Below are 17,497 nucleotides of genomic sequence, written 5' to 3' on the forward strand. Positions count from 1 at the left end.
AAAATTGTATTCGATATTTGTATTTTATTGTAAACACTAATTTAAACGTGTTGTTTACTATACTTTTTCTACGACCGTTAGTTTTTTGGTACATTTTTGCGAAACAACACGAATACATTCACTGACATGATCGTCAGAATTCACCAACGTTAAAATTGAAGCCGTGCGATTGTTCTCTCCCAAATCTGTGCGGTAATATCCTGGAAATGTGCGAAATGGCCGACCGAAGTTAATAATAACAATAATTTAAGTATTTTACAGAATGGAGTGGAACAAATTTATTAACTCAATAGAGAAATAAAATAATAATTAATCAATGAAATCAAACAGTGGCTTAAATGGCTGTGATTGTAGCTTTCTTCAATCCATCTACGCAAGAGCTGTTGCAGATTACAAAAAAATTAAAATAATAGATCAACAACAAAAACTATGTTATCAATAGGTGTAGATAATGAAACAATAAATATAACTGTTATAAATCAGCGGTAGTAGGAGTATAAATATGTTTTATTTTAGTTTTGTTATTGAGTCACCATTGAATTTGACACTAACGGAGTTCAGCGGAGCGACTATGTAATAAACGAGTGACTTAAAAAGTTTGCCAAACGTATTGCATATTTTCCTTTTTCTATGACCGTGAGCTTTTGGGTACGTTTTTGCAAAACAACACGAATACATTTAATGACATGACCGTCAGAAACGACAAACATCAGAAGTCGTGCAGTCAAATCTCCGAAAACAATCAATTGCTCCCAAAGGGCTCGGATCCGTAAGAAAAGAAATTGACGTGCTAAAGTGACGCTTTCCGCACTTTAGATATAGTGTATAATTAGGTGTTTCACAGAAGAGGGTAAGGAATTAGGAAATGGAGAAGAAATTGTCTATAATAAAGGATTTAAAACCATAGGTAACGTCAAGAGATTCTGGCACATTTTCATCCATCACCGCTGTTTGTTTTCTTCTAGGTAAATATAAAAAATATATATAAACTAACTCTAAAGCGTCATTACCAAAGCCACTAAAACGTAAATTAAAAAAAAAGGTTTATCAAAGGCGCTGGTAAAATCCAGCAAAATTTTTGCTATACCATTTTCTTTCTCGGTGCAGTACGACAGATTTAACTAGTCCTAAATATTTCATTATTCATTCACGATGTGTGTAAAATCGAAATACAACGCAGCTCGTTAAATTTGGTTGGATTATTGACGTCGGGAATCGGAATTATATTTACTTCTTTCCATTAGGGCTCACAATAACCGTCCCATTAACTCTGTTATTATCATTATCATTTAGAAAACAGTTTTTTTTGTTTGTCACGTTATCGAAGCATTCCGAGACATTCTGTATACTTTCTAGACTACACAGGCAGTTTTAATTGATTATAATTCACGCGAATGATTGACCGAACGGGTCACAATTCAGTCGAACGGCGTACAGCGACCGCGAGAGTAACAATATGTTGATAATTGTCCTACTACTTGGTAAAGTCGTCAGCTCGTCGCTTACTGATACGCTAGGATTAGTACACGTGGTACGTTTGGTGACCTTAGCCTCGCATTTAATAATGCCGAAAATGGTGTCCACTTTTAGCTCGTTCGGCATGGACACCGGAATCCGAGCCTCTCGGAACTCTACCCCAGTAATCCCTACCTCGACGAGAGTTTCTACGCGCCCTACGGCTACGGTCAACTAACAAACGTAAGGAACTCTTTAAGTCGCCACTTTGGTTCTCTTTTTTCTAGCACTATTCTTCTTATTCTCATTCTATTCCACCAAAGAAAGGAATTAAAACACTTTATCGGGTGGGTCAACGTCTGAGACTGAGGTATGATGCGTTTCTCGGAAAGGAGTGGAACGTAAAAATCGTAAAAGTACGTAGTACCGCCAAAAGCCGCGCCAGAATGTCGGCGGCCGCCTTGCTGGCCGGGTTGTGGCCGCCATCGAACGATCAGGAGTGGGATCCTACATTCCCTTGGTTACCGATACCCTACAGTTACGTGCCTGCTGAAAACGATCGGGTAAGATTCACGATCTCAAAATATTTTTCTATTTCTTGAACCCGATAAGACTTGATCTTTAGCCTTAAAACTCTGTGGTGCTTAGCTTCCGGGTATACAGGTTTGACATTGGAAATTGTTGACCCTTCATCAGGAACTGGACCCGTTCAACGCATGCTCAGATCAGTTCTGGGAGGAACTCAACCACATTTTAGAAGACAAACGGATCGCCGAGTACATGAAGCGATACGACGAGACCCTGAGGATTATGTCGCTGAATTTGAAAAGAAACTTCACGTCTCCCGAAGCTTTTGTGTTGTATTTCGGATTCTTGATCCAGGTGAGTCAAAGGCGTGGCGATTCGATATCACCGGTAATTTTCAGGATCAACTGGGATTCCCGCCGGAAAGCTGGACGGAAGCGATATATCCCGAACCTCTAAGGTCTTTGGCTGTGGATTACTACTATCTCGAGTCGAATACGACGAGGATGAGGCAAATAATGGCCGGTATTTATTCGATTTAAGTAGTAGGAATACCACGGTTCTGCATCACCGGTCCCCCTTTATAAATCCTGAGTATTAAAAAAATTACAGACACCTAACCAGAGAATTCGGAGTTAGTTTCGTCACTCGTCCATAGATGGCAGCACATTTAGATTTTAGGAAGCTGTACTTTTATTATAACTCGAGATGTTTCCTGGTGAACGGAGGATGCAGAGCAGTTATATTCTTGCTACTGATCTATTGAACATTGGTAACGCAAATTGCAGGCTACTTTATTGAGAAAATTCTGCTCGACAGCGAGATGCAAACCAACGGTAAACTTGAGCCGCTGGGAAGAAAAATGTTCGTGTACGTTGCGCACGAAATCAACTTGGCTACCTTTCTACTGTCGCTGGACACCTTTAGCGTCACCGATGTGCCCCCTTACGGATCCTACGTCATCCTGGAAGTTCACAACATGGATGGGGTCCACGGAGTCAGGGTATTGTATGAATTGAAGGACTCAAGCATTTATACATTGATTTGAATAAATTTTAGTTGTTCTACGATGATTATTCGACCAGCGGATTGCATCGTCTGAAACTGCCCAGTTGTGGATACTTTTGTCCTCTGACGGATTTCCGGGCCCTTTTAAAAAATATCATACCCAAATCCAATCAGGCGTGTATAAGTTAAGCTGCTTTACCGCTGATTAAAACTTTTGATATTTTAATTTTTGATGGTCAATACTTAATAATATCCTTATCTTCGATGTTAAAATTAAATGTGTTCCCATTAAAATTTAACAGCTTGCTTTAAATATGCATGAAATGTAAGTTCGAAACTTTCCCCTCACTAGACCGAGATACGTCGAAAACTGATATTAAATATTCCGAAAGCGTTTCATTTGTGATCGAGAGGTGCTTACACGAACCACATAATGCCGAACCGATCGATGCTGGATTTTTCCAGACTTAACATGACTTACGCGGGAATATGGCGATTCGGACCGAGCTCGAAGCGACTTATACGTTTCTTGTATCTTCTCTACTCGACATTTGTCTTCATTTATTTCCCTGTATTTCTAACGTCCTTAACCATCCAGTTCTCCATCATGTTGAGCTTCGACGAAGAGTTCAAAGCCGCCCCGCAAAAGGTATTCAGGACTATAACGCTAATGATTACTCTATGGACAGTCGAGATCAAAGCCAAACTGATCCAGACCGCAAGAATAAAACGCATCATCGCTTACATCCTCGCAGAGGAGACCAAGATTAGACACTCGCCAGATGAGGACGTGGCTCGTTGTTATTTCGAGCAGGCAAAGTTCTGCAGAAGATCCAACCTAATTATTTTCTCAGTCACCATGACCGTTGCAACGTCCATGATTGTAGGGAACTTCGTGCAATGCCGCCAGGTGGAGCAACATAACCGATTGCGAAACGACACCATATCGAAGTCGTTCACCTACGAACTGTACTACGCGGGCTTGGACAGGAAAATGGCGGAGAGTGTGCTGGAAGCTACAAACGACCTGTCTGTACTCATAGCTGCTTCGCTCGTTTCCAGCACCCAGCTCGTTTTTATTTCCTGCATGATATTCGCCACATCGTTGATCAAGATCATGCAGATCCGGTTCAGGAAAATGGTCACCTACGGCGACGACGTCGTGGTTACTTTGAGGGACCTGGTACTGGAGCACCAGAAGGTTATTGAGTACGTAGTTATAACGGGTGACCCGTAACGTCTTGAATCTTGATTTTGTTTACCTATTCTGGGCTTCTACGTGTCACTCTGTGGATCGCTGTTGCATTTAGTGAACCTTTGATCAGTTTTGTAGACCAGTTGAATGCCGCAATGAAGAACCTCATACTTCTGGAGTATCTTCTTCATTCCCTGAATTTCGCTTCGGTGTCGATACAGTTCATTAAGGTGGGTTTTCAAATATCGACGTTCCAAACCTAGTCACGCTTAAATTTATATTGCATCGAGGACTTTACAGTCCGACTTTTTTTTATGAGGACGATAAACTCTTAGACACAGACACCGCGACCTGTGATTTTTAAAGTTTGCTTCTGCTGCTAAGGTGACATGTGGTTTAGCAGCCGCGAAGTTTTGGCGTTTTGCTTCTTGGAAAATTTATTTTCCTGGCTTTTGTAGTCGGAACGCAACATTTCTATGGCGTTTCCGGTGTGCTACTTGGGTCTACTGGTGGTGCAGACGTTCTTCCTCGGATGGAACGCCAACGAGGTTAAAATACAGGTGATATTTTGCACTTTTATACCAGGGCATCCCTTACTAAAGATGCTAACGGTAAACCCTTTGCACTCGGATATATGTCCTTTCGCGAGTACACTGTACTATTATTTTATCTGCTTATCTGTCTACTTGGATTTCTTATATTGTTTTTTTTTTAATTAAACAAATATTTCATTATTATTATCATAATCACTACCATTATTATTAAATAAATTCATACACAATATAAAAAAATTACATCCTATAATGTTGTAGTGTATGGTACCGTTCGAAGCAGTCACCAATGTGTACGGGTGCAAGTGTTACAAAAAGTTTCCCCCCTTGTGCCTTGAACTTTACGGTTAGAACATACCGCACAGTCTTTTTTCTTTAAATCATTTTGGCGTAAAATATGTAATTTACCATTTAGCCGCTCTTCTGTATCTACAGATCCGGGTCTGCCAGAAATTTTGAAGCCCTGCCGAAAGTTTTTTGTCACCTCGTCAATCACTTTAGATGTGTCATTGGTCAAATTTTAAATAATAAATACGCATTGAAACTATACATTTCGAGTCCCCAGAAAAATAACTTTTGACACCATTTTAAAGACTTCCTCAGGAAACAGTATGATGCTGAATAAGGGTCTGTGCAGTCGACACTTCCCATAAATTTATTGTAATTGACTGCTTATTTACAATTTGTAAGTTACTTCGATGTACTCTTCTGATGATAGGTTGTGTTCTTGAAATGTGCCAATAACATCAAATTACCTGATCTGCATGCAAACGTGTTATCTTCAAAATTTTCTGATGGCAAGCTTCCTTACTACGCAAAATTGAAAAAACATACATATCCGGTGTTAAGTTATCTCTCTTCATATAACAAAATGTTATTTGAATTGCTTGTCCAAATAGTCTAAATAGTGTCTAACTTTCTGTATAGTTCTCCCCCAAATATGCCACTAAAAAAAGGTATTTTGGCGTTAGAATGTTGTGACCAAAACTCTTGGAAATTAGATAAGATTATCGTACTCATATTTAGGACAACCCCCATAAATGCGGTAAACTCTTCTACTGTAGTATCTACGTACTTTTTAACAACCTCTTCTGTGCTATTTTATGTCTAACGTAATTATTTGTTTGTTCCACTGTTTTTATTATTAGCTCATTTGTTTTCTTCAGTGCTGCTAGAACTTGATGGTAAAGGTACGGTCTCCTTGTATCTAAAGTATCACTACTACTAATAGAGTCACTAATATTATCACTATTCAGGCACGTCAATATAAATTTCGTCGCCACTACTTTGCAATTCATTTACAATTTCATCTTTTGAAAATTTCATAGGCATTTGAAATATTTTTTTTTCGAAATATACACCGAACTTTACCCAATCATGTTAGTTATAAAACTGAGTAATATTCAAAATGAAAACATGGTGCACATATGAACTGAAGTGGTTGAAATGTATACATCAACAGATATAAAATAAACAGCTTACGATGGCATGTATAAAATAAATATCATGCTTTCTTTTATGTTTACGTAAACATGTCCTCAACTAGTTCTAGAAAGCAATTGAGAAATATTAGAAATGAGCTTAGCGGATGACAGGTCGGCCAACCTGCTGCAATAAGTAATGGTGTGCCACCTATACGACGACATACGAGTGCAAAGGGTTAAGGGCGCGCTCTACAAGAAATAATCTCGCAGTCACTCCTATACACACTTGAGAGCACCCCTAAAAATTAGCATACCGTAAGGGAAAACCCAATATATCACCACCGACGATGACGGCGCATGTTTTGCAGAGTCTGATGATGGCGGACGCTCTGTACGAAAGCCCGTGGTACGAGCAAACCCAAGAAGTCAAAGGACTGCTGCTCGTAGCCTTAACGCGATCGCAGAGACCCCTGACGCTGACCATCGGACCTTTCGACGCGATGACCGTCGAATCGTCTTTGACGGTACTTATGACGCCGCGGCGTTTGGGAAAATGGCGTCAACTTTTCTCTGGATTTCAGATAATGAAGGCTTCTTACTCCTACGTCACGGTTATGATCCAGAGTTACCGCTAAATTGTGAGACATTTATCTCAATTCGCCGATTACGAAACCGAATCCTAAATAAACGGGTGTAAGATAAGGCGCTTAAAAATAAAGACTTCGTCGAGCCACCGTTATTGTAATTAAGATTAATGAGTTTTGAAGTTTTTATGCTATCCGGCTAACTAATCCCAAGGACGAATGCGGGGAAAAAAAGTACGCTCGGTTTCTAAATAAAACCGCATATCTGTTAATATGAGACCGGGAATAGCTAAGCGTATCTAAATTAGTGAATGGTTTTTATAAATAACGGTATTTTTACAGTATTTTATAGTGTTCTTTCACATAAATGGTTTTGGTTGTGTAGAGAAGAGCGCTTGACAACAAACATATACTCTAAATGAGGAATATGAAAAGATGAAGTGCAGGGTCGGACTGCGGATAGAAGAAAATAATACCGGAATACAAGATTTTAATTAATTTAATGAAATGCCAAAACAAGTTTTAAAATACTTGTCTCTATTGTCTCTTGTCTATTTGGTAATATTTGAAGCCCACAGTACATAAATTTTCCAAAGGCTAGTAGTATAATTCTATAACTTCGTAGCGTACCATGAAATCAAATTTTTCGAAAATATACGCGCTTTGCAACGAAACTCATATCTCGGAAACGATACGTCGAAAAAAAAACGGTTTTACTTTTTGTCTATTCTCCGTTCTCTGTTCTCTGTCGACGCTTTATAAAAATGCGAATAACTTCCGAACGGTTGAGCAAGGGAGCTGAAATTTAGCTCCTTTTAAACATTTTCCACTTTTTTCCACAGTTTTTAAATTAAATTAAAGCTATCGACTTCAAATTTGGGACACGTATTGACCTTGGTCCCTTCACGGAACCTAATGAAATTGGTGACACTGAGGGGTTATTTCTAAAAAACGATAACAAATATCGAAACGGTTGTTCAGCGAATAGACGCGCGAGATCCGAGTCCAAAAAATCATTCCGAATAACATCATTTTTTGAAAATGTACGGAGTGCGTCGGTAATTTACAAAACACTAAAAAATGCGTTCTTCTTTTAAGGACAATTGGTTATAACTAGGAGGGTGTATTTTAGTTGTCAGTTTCTATAACATCCGGATCCGGATATTTTGTGCTATAATATAAAATATAATTTTTTTAAATATTGGAAGTTGGGCGCCATCAAAAGTGACCTATTTTTAAAAAATTAGGAATATTTTTTTTTGGTTATATCTGCTTCTAGAAAAATATATTTTTCTCGAAAACTATTTAGCCGATCGATTTCTCAATTATGAATAAAAATCTAAAAGACCCTGAAAATTGTTCTTTCCCAGAGTAATTGTAAAATTGTATTGTAGACCGCATCAAAAGCTACAATTTTTGTATTTACGGTTTTCGAGATGTTTGAAATAATCTAAATTAAAATCACCCTCAATCTAGAAGCGATGACGGACATGACACGCAAGATATTACAGTCTTTATATTTATCAAAGTTTGTCGTAACTTTGAAGTTCGGCGAGATATGAAAGTCATTTTATGCAAGGTGCATGCACAATAAAATTATACCGATTTAGCGAAAGTTCCATAGTGATCGGTGGCTCTAGGACAAAAAGCCTTTAAAATACAAAGCTGCGTAGTGACTTTGTAGGCTGCGCAGCGCATATTACAGATCAGACGATTTTTCGAAATCAATTTTCTTTTAATGGGATTTGCAACCTCGTTGTGATCCAAAGAGCGAAATTGAGCACTGACAAAGATGGCAGTATCAAGAGGAAAAAAGTGTGTGGGTGACAACAGTTGCTCATCGTGTGGCTTACAATGCAGAGGTATATAACGTAGACCGCAATGAAATGAAATGGTTGTTAGATAGTGCTTGTACGGATCACATAAAGATGAAAAATATTTTGCAAACTTTAAGATACTTAAAGAATCTGTAAATGTTCAGTTGGGTGATAACGGAGTTGTGAAAGCAACAAAAACTGGTTCTTTAATGCTTTTAGAGAAAAAAATTAATAGAAATGGATATGTCGCGTTGTTTATTAGCAGAATCAAATGTTGATAAAAAGTACTGGCCTGAAAGTATTTGCGCAGCAATTTATTTAAAAAATCTTACATTATCAAATACCGTTGAGAAAAAAAATGTCATTTGAAATAATTTTTGGAAAAATATCCGATTTACGTGGGTACGACAGTCAAATTTTTGTAAGAAAACCGGAAGAAAAGGGAATTTCTAAATGGCACAAAAAGGCCGATATGCGTATTTTAAATGGGTACAGTGGCGTCGATTATTGTGTACTTTTAAACAATAGAGTTGTTAGACATACTGATATTGTTGAGGAAAATGTAAAATGTATTGGTTTGAATGGAGAAGAATATGATAATGAGAGTAATGAAATTAGCGATAATTCTGATATCGATGCAATCGCTGAAAACTACCACAATGTGAATAATATTACTAAAAATTCTCATTCTAAATTGATCTTGAAGTTTGTAAATCTCAGAGACGTAGTATCAAGGGTATCTTTGTAAATTTTTGTAAAGCTGATGTACCAACTACATCTGAGGAAGCGATAGAATCAAAAGAAATCGAATTTTAGTTTAAAGCGATGGATAAGAAAATTGAAAATAAAAATGAAACTTGGAAAATAGTTGAAAAGTTTGTTAATAATAAAGTTTTGGACGTTAATTAGGAGAAAGTCTGATAATAATTATAAAGCTAGATTACTAAGTAGTAGTAAATTTTGAAGTTTATATTCGTCTACTAAAAAGTTATGAAAATGGATCAAATAAGGTATGTTAACTTGAAAAAGCTTTGTATGGCTTAAAATAAATTCCTAGATCATGGTATGAATGTCTGAATAAATTTTTGAAAATTATAAAATTTTTATAATTATTTATATACTTATGTAGACTGAAATGGAATCATTTATTTATTAATTTTTGTGGATGACTTACGAATTTGTGGCAAAAATGAAATTGAAATAAAAAAAAAGTTTAATGTCAAATAAAATTAAAAAATACCTTGTTATTACCGTTGAATATGAGCCCAGTAAATATAAAATAGAATTGAACCAAACTGTACAACACTCCCATGGAAGTAAGTTTTAAAATTAAAAAGTCTGATACTTGTGACAGAGACCTAAAATATGGAAATTTGATTGGTGCATTGCTTTATATTAGTTCAGCTTCATGACCAGATATAAGTTTTAGTGTAAATTATTTGAGTAGATATCAAAATTGTTATAATGAAACACATTACAAATACGCTTTGCGAATTTTGAAATATTTGTATTCGACCAAAAACTTAAAGTTGATTTTTAAAAGAAATGATAATGTGAACATTTTTTATTGTTATGTTGGTGCCCATTGGGCTGGTGATAATATAAACGACAGAAAATCAACAACGGGTTATGTGATAAGATTATTTGGAAATGCTATATATTGGAAATATAGAAAACAAAGATCCAAACAAAAGCTTCAACATTTGCGCAGTATGTAGCATTATCGGAAGCGGTGAGTGAATTAAAATTTATTGCGGATTTATTGAATTATAATGTTAAATTAATGAAACGAAACGTTATAGAAATGGCGATTTTACTAAAAATTCTAAACATGTCGAAGTTCATTATCATAATGTACATGAATGTGTCAAGGAAAACGTTATAGATATAATTAAAGCGCTACCTGTGGAAAGGTTTAAAAAATTCCGACACATGTTAAACTTAATTTGAAACTAAAGTTATTAATAATGTCCATTATATGTGTGGCAACACTGTGCATGGAACGTGAAGAACAGTCTGTGTTCTGTGACAAGAGAAGAAGAGTGAGCGGCACCCTGAAAATGTAAAGAAAGATGTGAAATGAGTTCTGTATTTTCGTTTTGTACACATACTGATATATAGAATATTAAAGAAAACAGTCTTTCAGATTAGATCTACATCCCAACGGACACCAGCCTAAAGCGTAAGGAATTATTAATTAACAGTTGTTATAATTGGGTTGGTATAAAATGTTTTTTGAAACGCCCTGTATATCGGAAGTCGCGAATTGCCTTGGAATTATCATGAGGTGGACCAAATTGGACATTTTTTCTAACTCTAAATTAATAACTTTGAAAAATCCTTTGAAAAGGCATAAAAGTGCCCCGCGTCTCGTCTGTATCACTTTACCGTTACAAGGAAAACTACTATACGACTAATAGGCGCTGGCTAACAGCTAATTAGTATTACACTAAACGATAGTTAAAGTTTGCCAAAAAATATGGTCATTAAAGAGCAAAATGTTATCGCGTTTGGCCAACGGTAGTGGATGGAAATGTTACAAGTAAGTCTATAATTCCAATGAGGACTAACATACTTGTTCATCTATAAAGTATCACGTCCTATTGCATTTTTCTGTTACACAAAAGCCAAAAACAGTTCGTCGCCCCGTCCATATAAAAGTGGTCAAATAATTAAGACGTTAAAAATAAAAACGATCGTTTTTGTTAATCGGCTGGATTAATAGTTCGATTTATTGATATGAATAAAATGCCGGTGTCTCTGGAAAGTACACGTTTATCCATTTGGTGATATCACAGGTCGACGGAATGAACGACATCGGCGTCTTGCTGGCGGTATTACTGACGTTGTGGTCTTCGTCGATAGCATTACCACGGCTCAAACGCCCGCGTTCTACTTTGGAACTAGTACACGTGGTACGTAACTACTGTTAGTTTCTCCAAATGGTGCCATGTGGCCCCCACCCTCCTCCAAGCTACCCAGAAGACCTTTGAGGAATCGCATTCCAGGTTCATAGGCACGGCGACAGAACTCCCGATGCCGGTAGCATTTACGAAGGTAACCGATTCACGAACGAGAGCTACTATTTGCCTTACGGTTTTGGGCAGTTGACAAATGTAAGTGTATTTAACTTTAACTTAACTCATTTTAAACTTTCGTACCGCTCATATCGTCCCAGGAAGGCAAACAAACAGAGTACAACCTAGGCTCGGAGTTGCGGCAACGGTACAGGGAGTTCCTGGGCGATGTTTGGAACATAGACCTCATCGAGGCGAGGAGTACAGACCTGGACAGGACAAAAATGTCGATCCAGCTCAGCCTGGCCGGCCTATGGCCGCCCACCGGAGTAAACGAGTGGAACCTTCTCCTAAATTGGCAGCCCATACCGTACAATTATCTACCTGTCACAGAAGACAAGGTTCGTGTCTGATTCTTCATTGTATGGACAGGGTTTAAAATATTTGTATCTACAAATCGACTAATACCATCGTAGTATATAAAAAAACTACTTTCGACTAAAACTAGGTATAGTCTGTTCATAGATATAAGAAAGTGACCAATTGCTTTTGAATGGGATTATCCAAGGGTGGTCATCAACATACAATGCAACAAGATTTAAATTTCAGGTAAAATTGTGGTCCGTAATAGAAAATAATTTTATATCTACCTGTGTTTAATATTTTTTGATTTGGTATACTACTTAGTTTAAGTTTATTAGTAATCATTCTTATTTCGTGTGTTGAATCGTTTGCGAATTATGCAAAATATGTGCCAGTCTAGTGTATCTCAGGAGATGCTCCCGCCCAAATGTAGAAAACTCTATTCTATTGAGACTAAGGAAGTTATAAACAATGTTTATTTGACTCTCATTGAACGTGGTGCCAGCAAACAAGCATCTTTAGAAGAAACGGTAACTTAATCCCATTTCAGAAACGAAAAAAAGAAGCGATGCTGACATTTTCTCGAGTGTAGATGAAAGTGATTAAGATATAGAAGGCTTGAAAAAGATGAAACCGGTGTTAAATGTGGCAGAACTACCTTATGGAAGTGTATTCAACACATGGGTTTTGGATTTAAAAAAATTGACAAAGGGCAAGTTTTAATAGAATCTTCTAGAATTCGGAAATAGCGACTGGAATATCTAGAAAAAATTAGGATTTTCAGAGAACAACAAAGGCCAATTATTTACTTGGATGAAACTTGGTTCGAAACTTGTGATACTCCGGAAAAAGGTTGGCTTGACTCAACTGATAAGTGTAAAACAAACGCGCCATCAAAAAGAGGTAAAAGAATAACTATTTTGCATGCTGGCTCTAAAGATGGTTGGATTCCAAATGGACTTTCTCTGTCTGCGAAAAATATTAAAGATTTTTCTCTGGATTACCATGAGGACACCACCGCTGATTTATTTGAAAGTTGGTTTAAAAACAAACTAATTATAATGGACAATGCAAGTTATCACAGCAGACAGTTGACTAAAGTCCCTTCCTCACGTGACACAAAAGCAACAATCCAAAACTACATGTATAATAACGACATTTATTTTCACAGTATATTTAATCCCATTGAACATGTTTGGTACCAACTGAAATCTGCCATTCGCCGTAACAATGTTTTTCCCCGTGTTAACTCCAATGTCCTCAAACTTATAGAAACCGAAGTTTTTAACATCCCTCCACAAATTTCGGCAAATTCTGTTAAACATATAGAAAAAGCAGAACAATCGTATATCCATATTGCAAATAATATAGAACAAATAATAATTAGAACAGGCGATGATAGCGATAGTGATACTGATATATTATGTAAATAATTTTAAGTAATTTAAGTAGGTAATAAAAAAAATTGTAATTTTATTTTAGAATTAAACATAAATTCATACATAAATAAATTGTTTAGTATCTTTCCTAACAAAAATTTAAATAATTAAATTCTAAGCAAAGTGGGGACCTGTTAGGCCATATTTTATTCTTACAGCTTGCCCGGGTCTTTCCTTAATTAGTATCAATTAGTCACTTTCTTATATCTATGAACAGACTTTACTTTAAAGGTCTGTCAATTGTCCTTTTTGGTTCGTTACCGAAAATGTTCCCAAAATTCGTAAAAACATAATTATACAGTGTACAGTATTCTCTCTTGCCAGGAGCTGTTCGGGCCGTTTGGAGCCTGCAGTACAAAGTTCCTCGCTGAACTGAACGCTGTAATATCCAGTGAAGAAACCTCCGCCTACATAGAAGCCCGTTACAGTAAGATCTTAGAGGTTTTGGTTAATAACACCGGATCCGCCAGTTTGCTGAACGCTTTTAGCGTTTACTTAACCCTGGTGGTTCAGGTACGCCGGAATACGATAAATCTATCAAACCGAGTGACATTTTCGGGAGTTTTATAGGAGGAACTGGGTCTCCCTCTCGACGAGTGGACGCAAAAAGTATACCCCGAGCCTTTGAAATCATTAGCGGTAGATTTTTACTACTTGGAAACAATAAACACGCCGCTAAGGCGGATCATGGCGGGTAATATACACATATAATGTTTGATATTCAATCATCTACAGCCGTTTTATCATGAATTCATTTAAGATAGGAGCAAATATTATTCTGGCGCATTCGCCAGTATTCGGATAAAAATAACAACCTTGTTTCCTTTAAGGGTATTACTTAAAGAAAGTGCTCTCAGACACGGAACGGAAAATTAATGGGACGCTGACGCCTTCGACCAGGAAACTGTTCCTGTATTCTGCGCACGAGCAAAATATCGCGGGCCTTGTGCTCTCACTGGACGTTTTCGAGCTGAGAGACGTGCCAGCTTACGGCTCATATTTTATCGTCGAACTGCACAAAATAGAAGGGGTGTGGGGCATAAAGGTAAGCCCCACAATGAAAAATGATGTTATAAGTTTGTTGCCAACGAATGTTTCAGCTTTTTTATCAGAATTACGAAACCAAGGAGCCCAGGGCACTCAGTCTCCCCGGATGCGACACATTTTGTCCTTATGATGATTTCGTTCGGCTTGTAGAAGACATTATACCCGAATCGGACTTTGATTGTACTGGCTAGATCGCGCCACTGTAATTTCTGAAACAAAGCTTTTATGTTAAATGTTTGCAAAAAATATTTAGAAAACCATAAATATAATGAGATTGTCACTGCTTGATCAGTGGCGCAGCAACAAACTTAGCGATAACTTTTTGTACGTCGCCACCTACGACCGCATTATCAAACTGCAAGTACATGGCTTCTGAGTGCCGTGAGTAGATGGCAGTAGCAACCCATAAAAAGAAATAACATTTAAATTATTTAAAGATAGACTGTTGTACACTAAAGTATACCACCAATCTTGCAGCTTTAAACACATTAATATTATAATTCTACTCGATTTTTCATGTTATTTCAGCCGCCAACTATTATCTAAACACTATATTTCAAAATTCAAAATTTTAGATGCTGCAAATAAAAGACGATTCCCAAAAAAGTACTAATTTCAGCAGTGTTATCTGAAAACAACTATACGCCACCTTTTTCGTTATAGTCGTAAGGTTTCTTCAAAAATATTATTAATCTACGCATCAATCTTGCATCTATAACGGCGTCATCTATTATCAACTCTGAAAACCATGGACGCCAAAAGTTTTATGGAGTGTGAATCGATGTCACAACTTAAATGTCAGAAAAATATTCTGTGGTTTGGCCTCTTTTATTAATTAATTCTGTGTTTGACCGAATCCACTAATGCTGACAGAACTTTTTGGTCGGATGCCCGAAATATATCTGTTTTGTTCTTCGCAGGCTACTAAAATTTAAAAAATCCCGTTGGCACTATTAGGGCAGGATTTTCTGAAATCAAGTACATGAGTGCCGTGAGTAGATGGCAGTAGCAACCCAAAAAATAAATAACATTTATATTATTTAAATATAGATTGTTGTATACCAAAGTATTCTTTATACACATTAATATTATAATTGTACTCGATTTTTCATTTTATTTCAGCCCCCAACTTTAATCTAAACATTATACTGCAAAATTCAAAATGTTAGATGCTGCAAATAAAAGACGATTCCCAAACAAGTAATAATTTCAGCTGTGTTATCTGAAAACTAACCAAAACTATACGCCACCTCTTCCTTATAGTCGAAAGGTTTCTTCAAAAATAATATTAAACCCCCCCATATTTGCAATAATAACAGCGTCATATATTATCGACTCTGAAAATCATGAATGCCAAAAGTTTTATGGAGTGTGAATAGATGGCACAACTTATACTGTCAGAAAAATATTCTGTGCTTTGGCCTCCTTTATTAATTAATTCTGTGTTTGACCGAATCCCCTAATGCTGACAGAAGTTTTTTGTCGGATGCTCAAAATATATCGGTGTTGTTCTTCGCAGGCTACTAAAATTAAATAATCCCGTTGGCACTATTCCGTCGGGATTTTCTGAAATTTATAGTCTGCTTGTTTTATAATACAAAATTAAATTAAACAAAAAAACCTTTAATTCGGAATTAAAACATTAATGTGCATGTTTATAACTAAAGTGTATATTTGAGGAACAAAAATTAATCATCTATCATGACAGATAAAACACAATTTTTGTAGGGACCGGGTAAAACTTTCTTCAGTTCATTTCGATCCAGCCACATGTAATCATGTTTCTGCTCGGGAACCTGTCCGCTCAGGTATCTTGCGAAGTATATGAAAACCTATAACAAGCAAGAGACATTATTTAAAAGTTGAACAAAAATACCGCCTCACCTTAGCCCCCACAACATTTCTCTCATTTTGCACCGCTTGAGGATATTTGTACTTGTACACTCCACATGGCGCGTTGCCATATATTTGCGTCTTGAGTTCTTTTCCAAAATTTACATTTAAAATCCTCTCCGCACATTGCCGTAAGGATTCATTCTCCTCCCTTGCAGTTTGAGGCAGCAAATAATGACTCTCATTGCCAATATTCTGCTTAGCAACGAAAATGAGATGCTTATCTAACTTGCGACGGAGAGATCTTTGATCTCCTTTTTTGTCAGCGTCTAAAGAAACGAAACTGCAAGTAAAACCTGAGGAAATTTTCCTTAGTAACTAACCGGTAATCCTTGGTGCCGCCTTAAATTGAAGCAGTTCCTCTTTAGCGGCATCGATTACATCCCGCGTTGTTTGCGTCAAAACCAAATCTATGTCATTTGCTTCTTTAGTTAACTGCAACACCTTCCTAGATCATTGGCATTAGCAAGTTTTGAAAAACAACAAGCGAACAGTCTTACGTTTCCTGCTCCAGTTTTAATTCCACCTCGTTGATCAAACTTCTTTCGTATTCTACCGCGCTTAAATACTCGCTAAAAGCTTTTTCCAGATCGTTCATCGCCCGAGTTATCACAGGCCCTCTTTCTAAGAGAACAGCAGTCAGCACGTCCCATTTCTCCTTGACGTTAGGTACTAAAATCGGGACGCTTGTGCGGAGGTATTTTTAAATATCGAATTCAATACCTGGTGAAACATTTGAATATTTCCTGAAGTTTTTGAGGAAAAGCAACGTATTTTTCAGCATTGTTGTTGCATAAAGTTTGTAGGTTATAGCAGTCGCAGTTTGCGCCATCTCGCGATTGATAATGAAGCAGATGGAAAATCTCTTTTTCGCGGCGTTGAAGAGAGTCAAAATGGATTTTCATGCCTTCTCTCTGGATTTAATAAATTTTGTTTGGGGGTATAATGGCATTGTTTCGGAATTTACGACGGGGATGGTTATGGAGTGCTTTATGGATTTGTTCGCGACTACTTCACGCAGGGGGTGTAACTCAGTGGTAGAGTGTCCGCTTCGCATGCGGAAAGTCCTGGGTTCAAATCCCAGCTCCTCCAACCACTTTTTTATTTAAAAAAATATTAAAATTATTTTTTTCCACTATAAAACTCGAAACACTGCATCGTTTATATTTCCAAGGTTTT

General features: G+C 37.0%; 3 protein-coding genes and 1 non-coding gene across 5 annotated transcripts; 3 read left to right on the forward strand and 1 right to left on the reverse strand.

The window, feature by feature from the left end:
• Positions 1-3: 3 nt before the first annotated feature.
• LOC132702372 (uncharacterized) lies at positions 4-15,570 on the forward strand. The gene is made up of 21 exons (XM_060670959.1): positions 4-208; positions 262-850; positions 908-965; positions 1,357-1,531; positions 1,591-1,698; positions 1,779-2,018; positions 2,152-2,337; positions 2,382-2,505; positions 2,769-2,983; positions 3,040-3,175; positions 3,402-4,221; positions 4,299-4,413; positions 4,642-4,794; positions 6,527-6,682; positions 11,307-11,474; positions 11,568-11,675; positions 11,738-11,977; positions 13,703-13,891; positions 13,949-14,072; positions 14,209-14,423; positions 14,479-15,570. Exons 4-21 carry the CDS (start codon positions 1,457-1,459, stop codon positions 14,614-14,616), a joined length of 3,510 nt encoding a protein of 1,169 aa, XP_060526942.1. The 5' UTR covers positions 4-208; positions 262-850; positions 908-965; positions 1,357-1,456; the 3' UTR covers positions 14,617-15,570.
• On the forward strand, positions 3,173-11,476 carry LOC132701855 (odorant receptor 22a-like). Of its 2 annotated transcripts, XM_060670105.1 has the most exons (6): positions 3,173-4,197; positions 4,314-4,413; positions 4,642-4,743; positions 6,527-6,682; positions 6,740-6,796; positions 11,358-11,476. In XM_060670105.1, the coding sequence occupies exons 1-5, from the start codon at positions 3,422-3,424 to the stop codon at positions 6,791-6,793; spliced, it is 1,188 nt and encodes a 395-aa protein (XP_060526088.1). In that variant the 5' UTR covers positions 3,173-3,421; the 3' UTR covers positions 6,794-6,796; positions 11,358-11,476. The 2 variants fall into 2 exon arrangements, with proteins under 2 accessions (XP_060526088.1, XP_060526087.1); XM_060670104.1 differs by having other exon boundaries at positions 6,740-11,369.
• Positions 15,571-16,059: 489 nt separating the features above from the next.
• LOC132702267 (large ribosomal subunit protein mL46) lies at positions 16,060-17,166 on the reverse strand. The gene is made up of 5 exons (XM_060670806.1): positions 17,042-17,166; positions 16,819-16,990; positions 16,642-16,766; positions 16,310-16,587; positions 16,060-16,257 (listed from the first exon to the last, which is right to left on the reverse strand). The coding sequence occupies exons 1-5, from the start codon at positions 17,148-17,150 to the stop codon at positions 16,114-16,116; spliced, it is 828 nt and encodes a 275-aa protein (XP_060526789.1). The 5' UTR covers positions 17,151-17,166; the 3' UTR covers positions 16,060-16,113.
• Positions 17,167-17,338: 172 nt separating this feature from the next.
• Positions 17,339-17,410, forward strand: Trnaa-cgc (transfer RNA alanine (anticodon CGC)). Its single transcript has one exon. It is a non-coding gene; the product is annotated as a tRNA-Ala (tRNA).
• The last annotated feature ends 87 nt before the right edge of the window (positions 17,411-17,497 follow it).

Source organism: Cylas formicarius, unplaced genomic scaffold, assembly GCF_029955315.1.
Source record: "Cylas formicarius isolate icCylForm1 unplaced genomic scaffold, icCylForm1.1 PGA_scaffold_5__7_contigs__length_24384050, whole genome shotgun sequence".
In the NCBI taxonomy this organism is placed as follows: domain Eukaryota; kingdom Metazoa; phylum Arthropoda; class Insecta; order Coleoptera; family Brentidae; genus Cylas; species Cylas formicarius.

Bases quoted from the DNA above. Each gene is read 5' to 3' on its own strand.
- LOC132701855 (XM_060670105.1), top strand. From the start codon at position 3,422: ATGCCGAACCGATCGATGCTGGATTTTTCCAGACTTAACATGACTTAC. The intron at 4,198-4,313 runs GTACGTAGTTAT...ACCTTTGATCAG, and splicing joins GAGCACCAGAAGGTTATTGA to TTTTGTAGACCAGTTGAATG. The intron at 6,683-6,739 runs GTACTTATGACG...TCTGGATTTCAG, and splicing joins CCGTCGAATCGTCTTTGACG to ATAATGAAGGCTTCTTACTC.
- LOC132702267 (XM_060670806.1), bottom strand. From the start codon at position 17,150: ATGGCGCAAACTGCGACTGCTATAACCTACAAACTTTATGCAACAACA. The intron at 16,767-16,818 runs GTAAGACTGTTC...CCAATGATCTAG, and splicing joins TTAAAACTGGAGCAGGAAAC to GAAGGTGTTGCAGTTAACTA. The intron at 16,588-16,641 runs GTTAGTTACTAA...TCGTTTCTTTAG, and splicing joins GGCGGCACCAAGGATTACCG to ACGCTGACAAAAAAGGAGAT.
- LOC132702372 (XM_060670959.1), top strand. From the start codon at position 1,457: ATGTTGATAATTGTCCTACTACTTGGTAAAGTCGTCAGCTCGTCGCTT. The intron at 4,414-4,641 runs GTGGGTTTTCAA...TGGCTTTTGTAG, and splicing joins TGTCGATACAGTTCATTAAG to TCGGAACGCAACATTTCTAT. The intron at 14,073-14,208 runs GTAATATACACA...GTTTCCTTTAAG, and splicing joins GCTAAGGCGGATCATGGCGG to GGTATTACTTAAAGAAAGTG.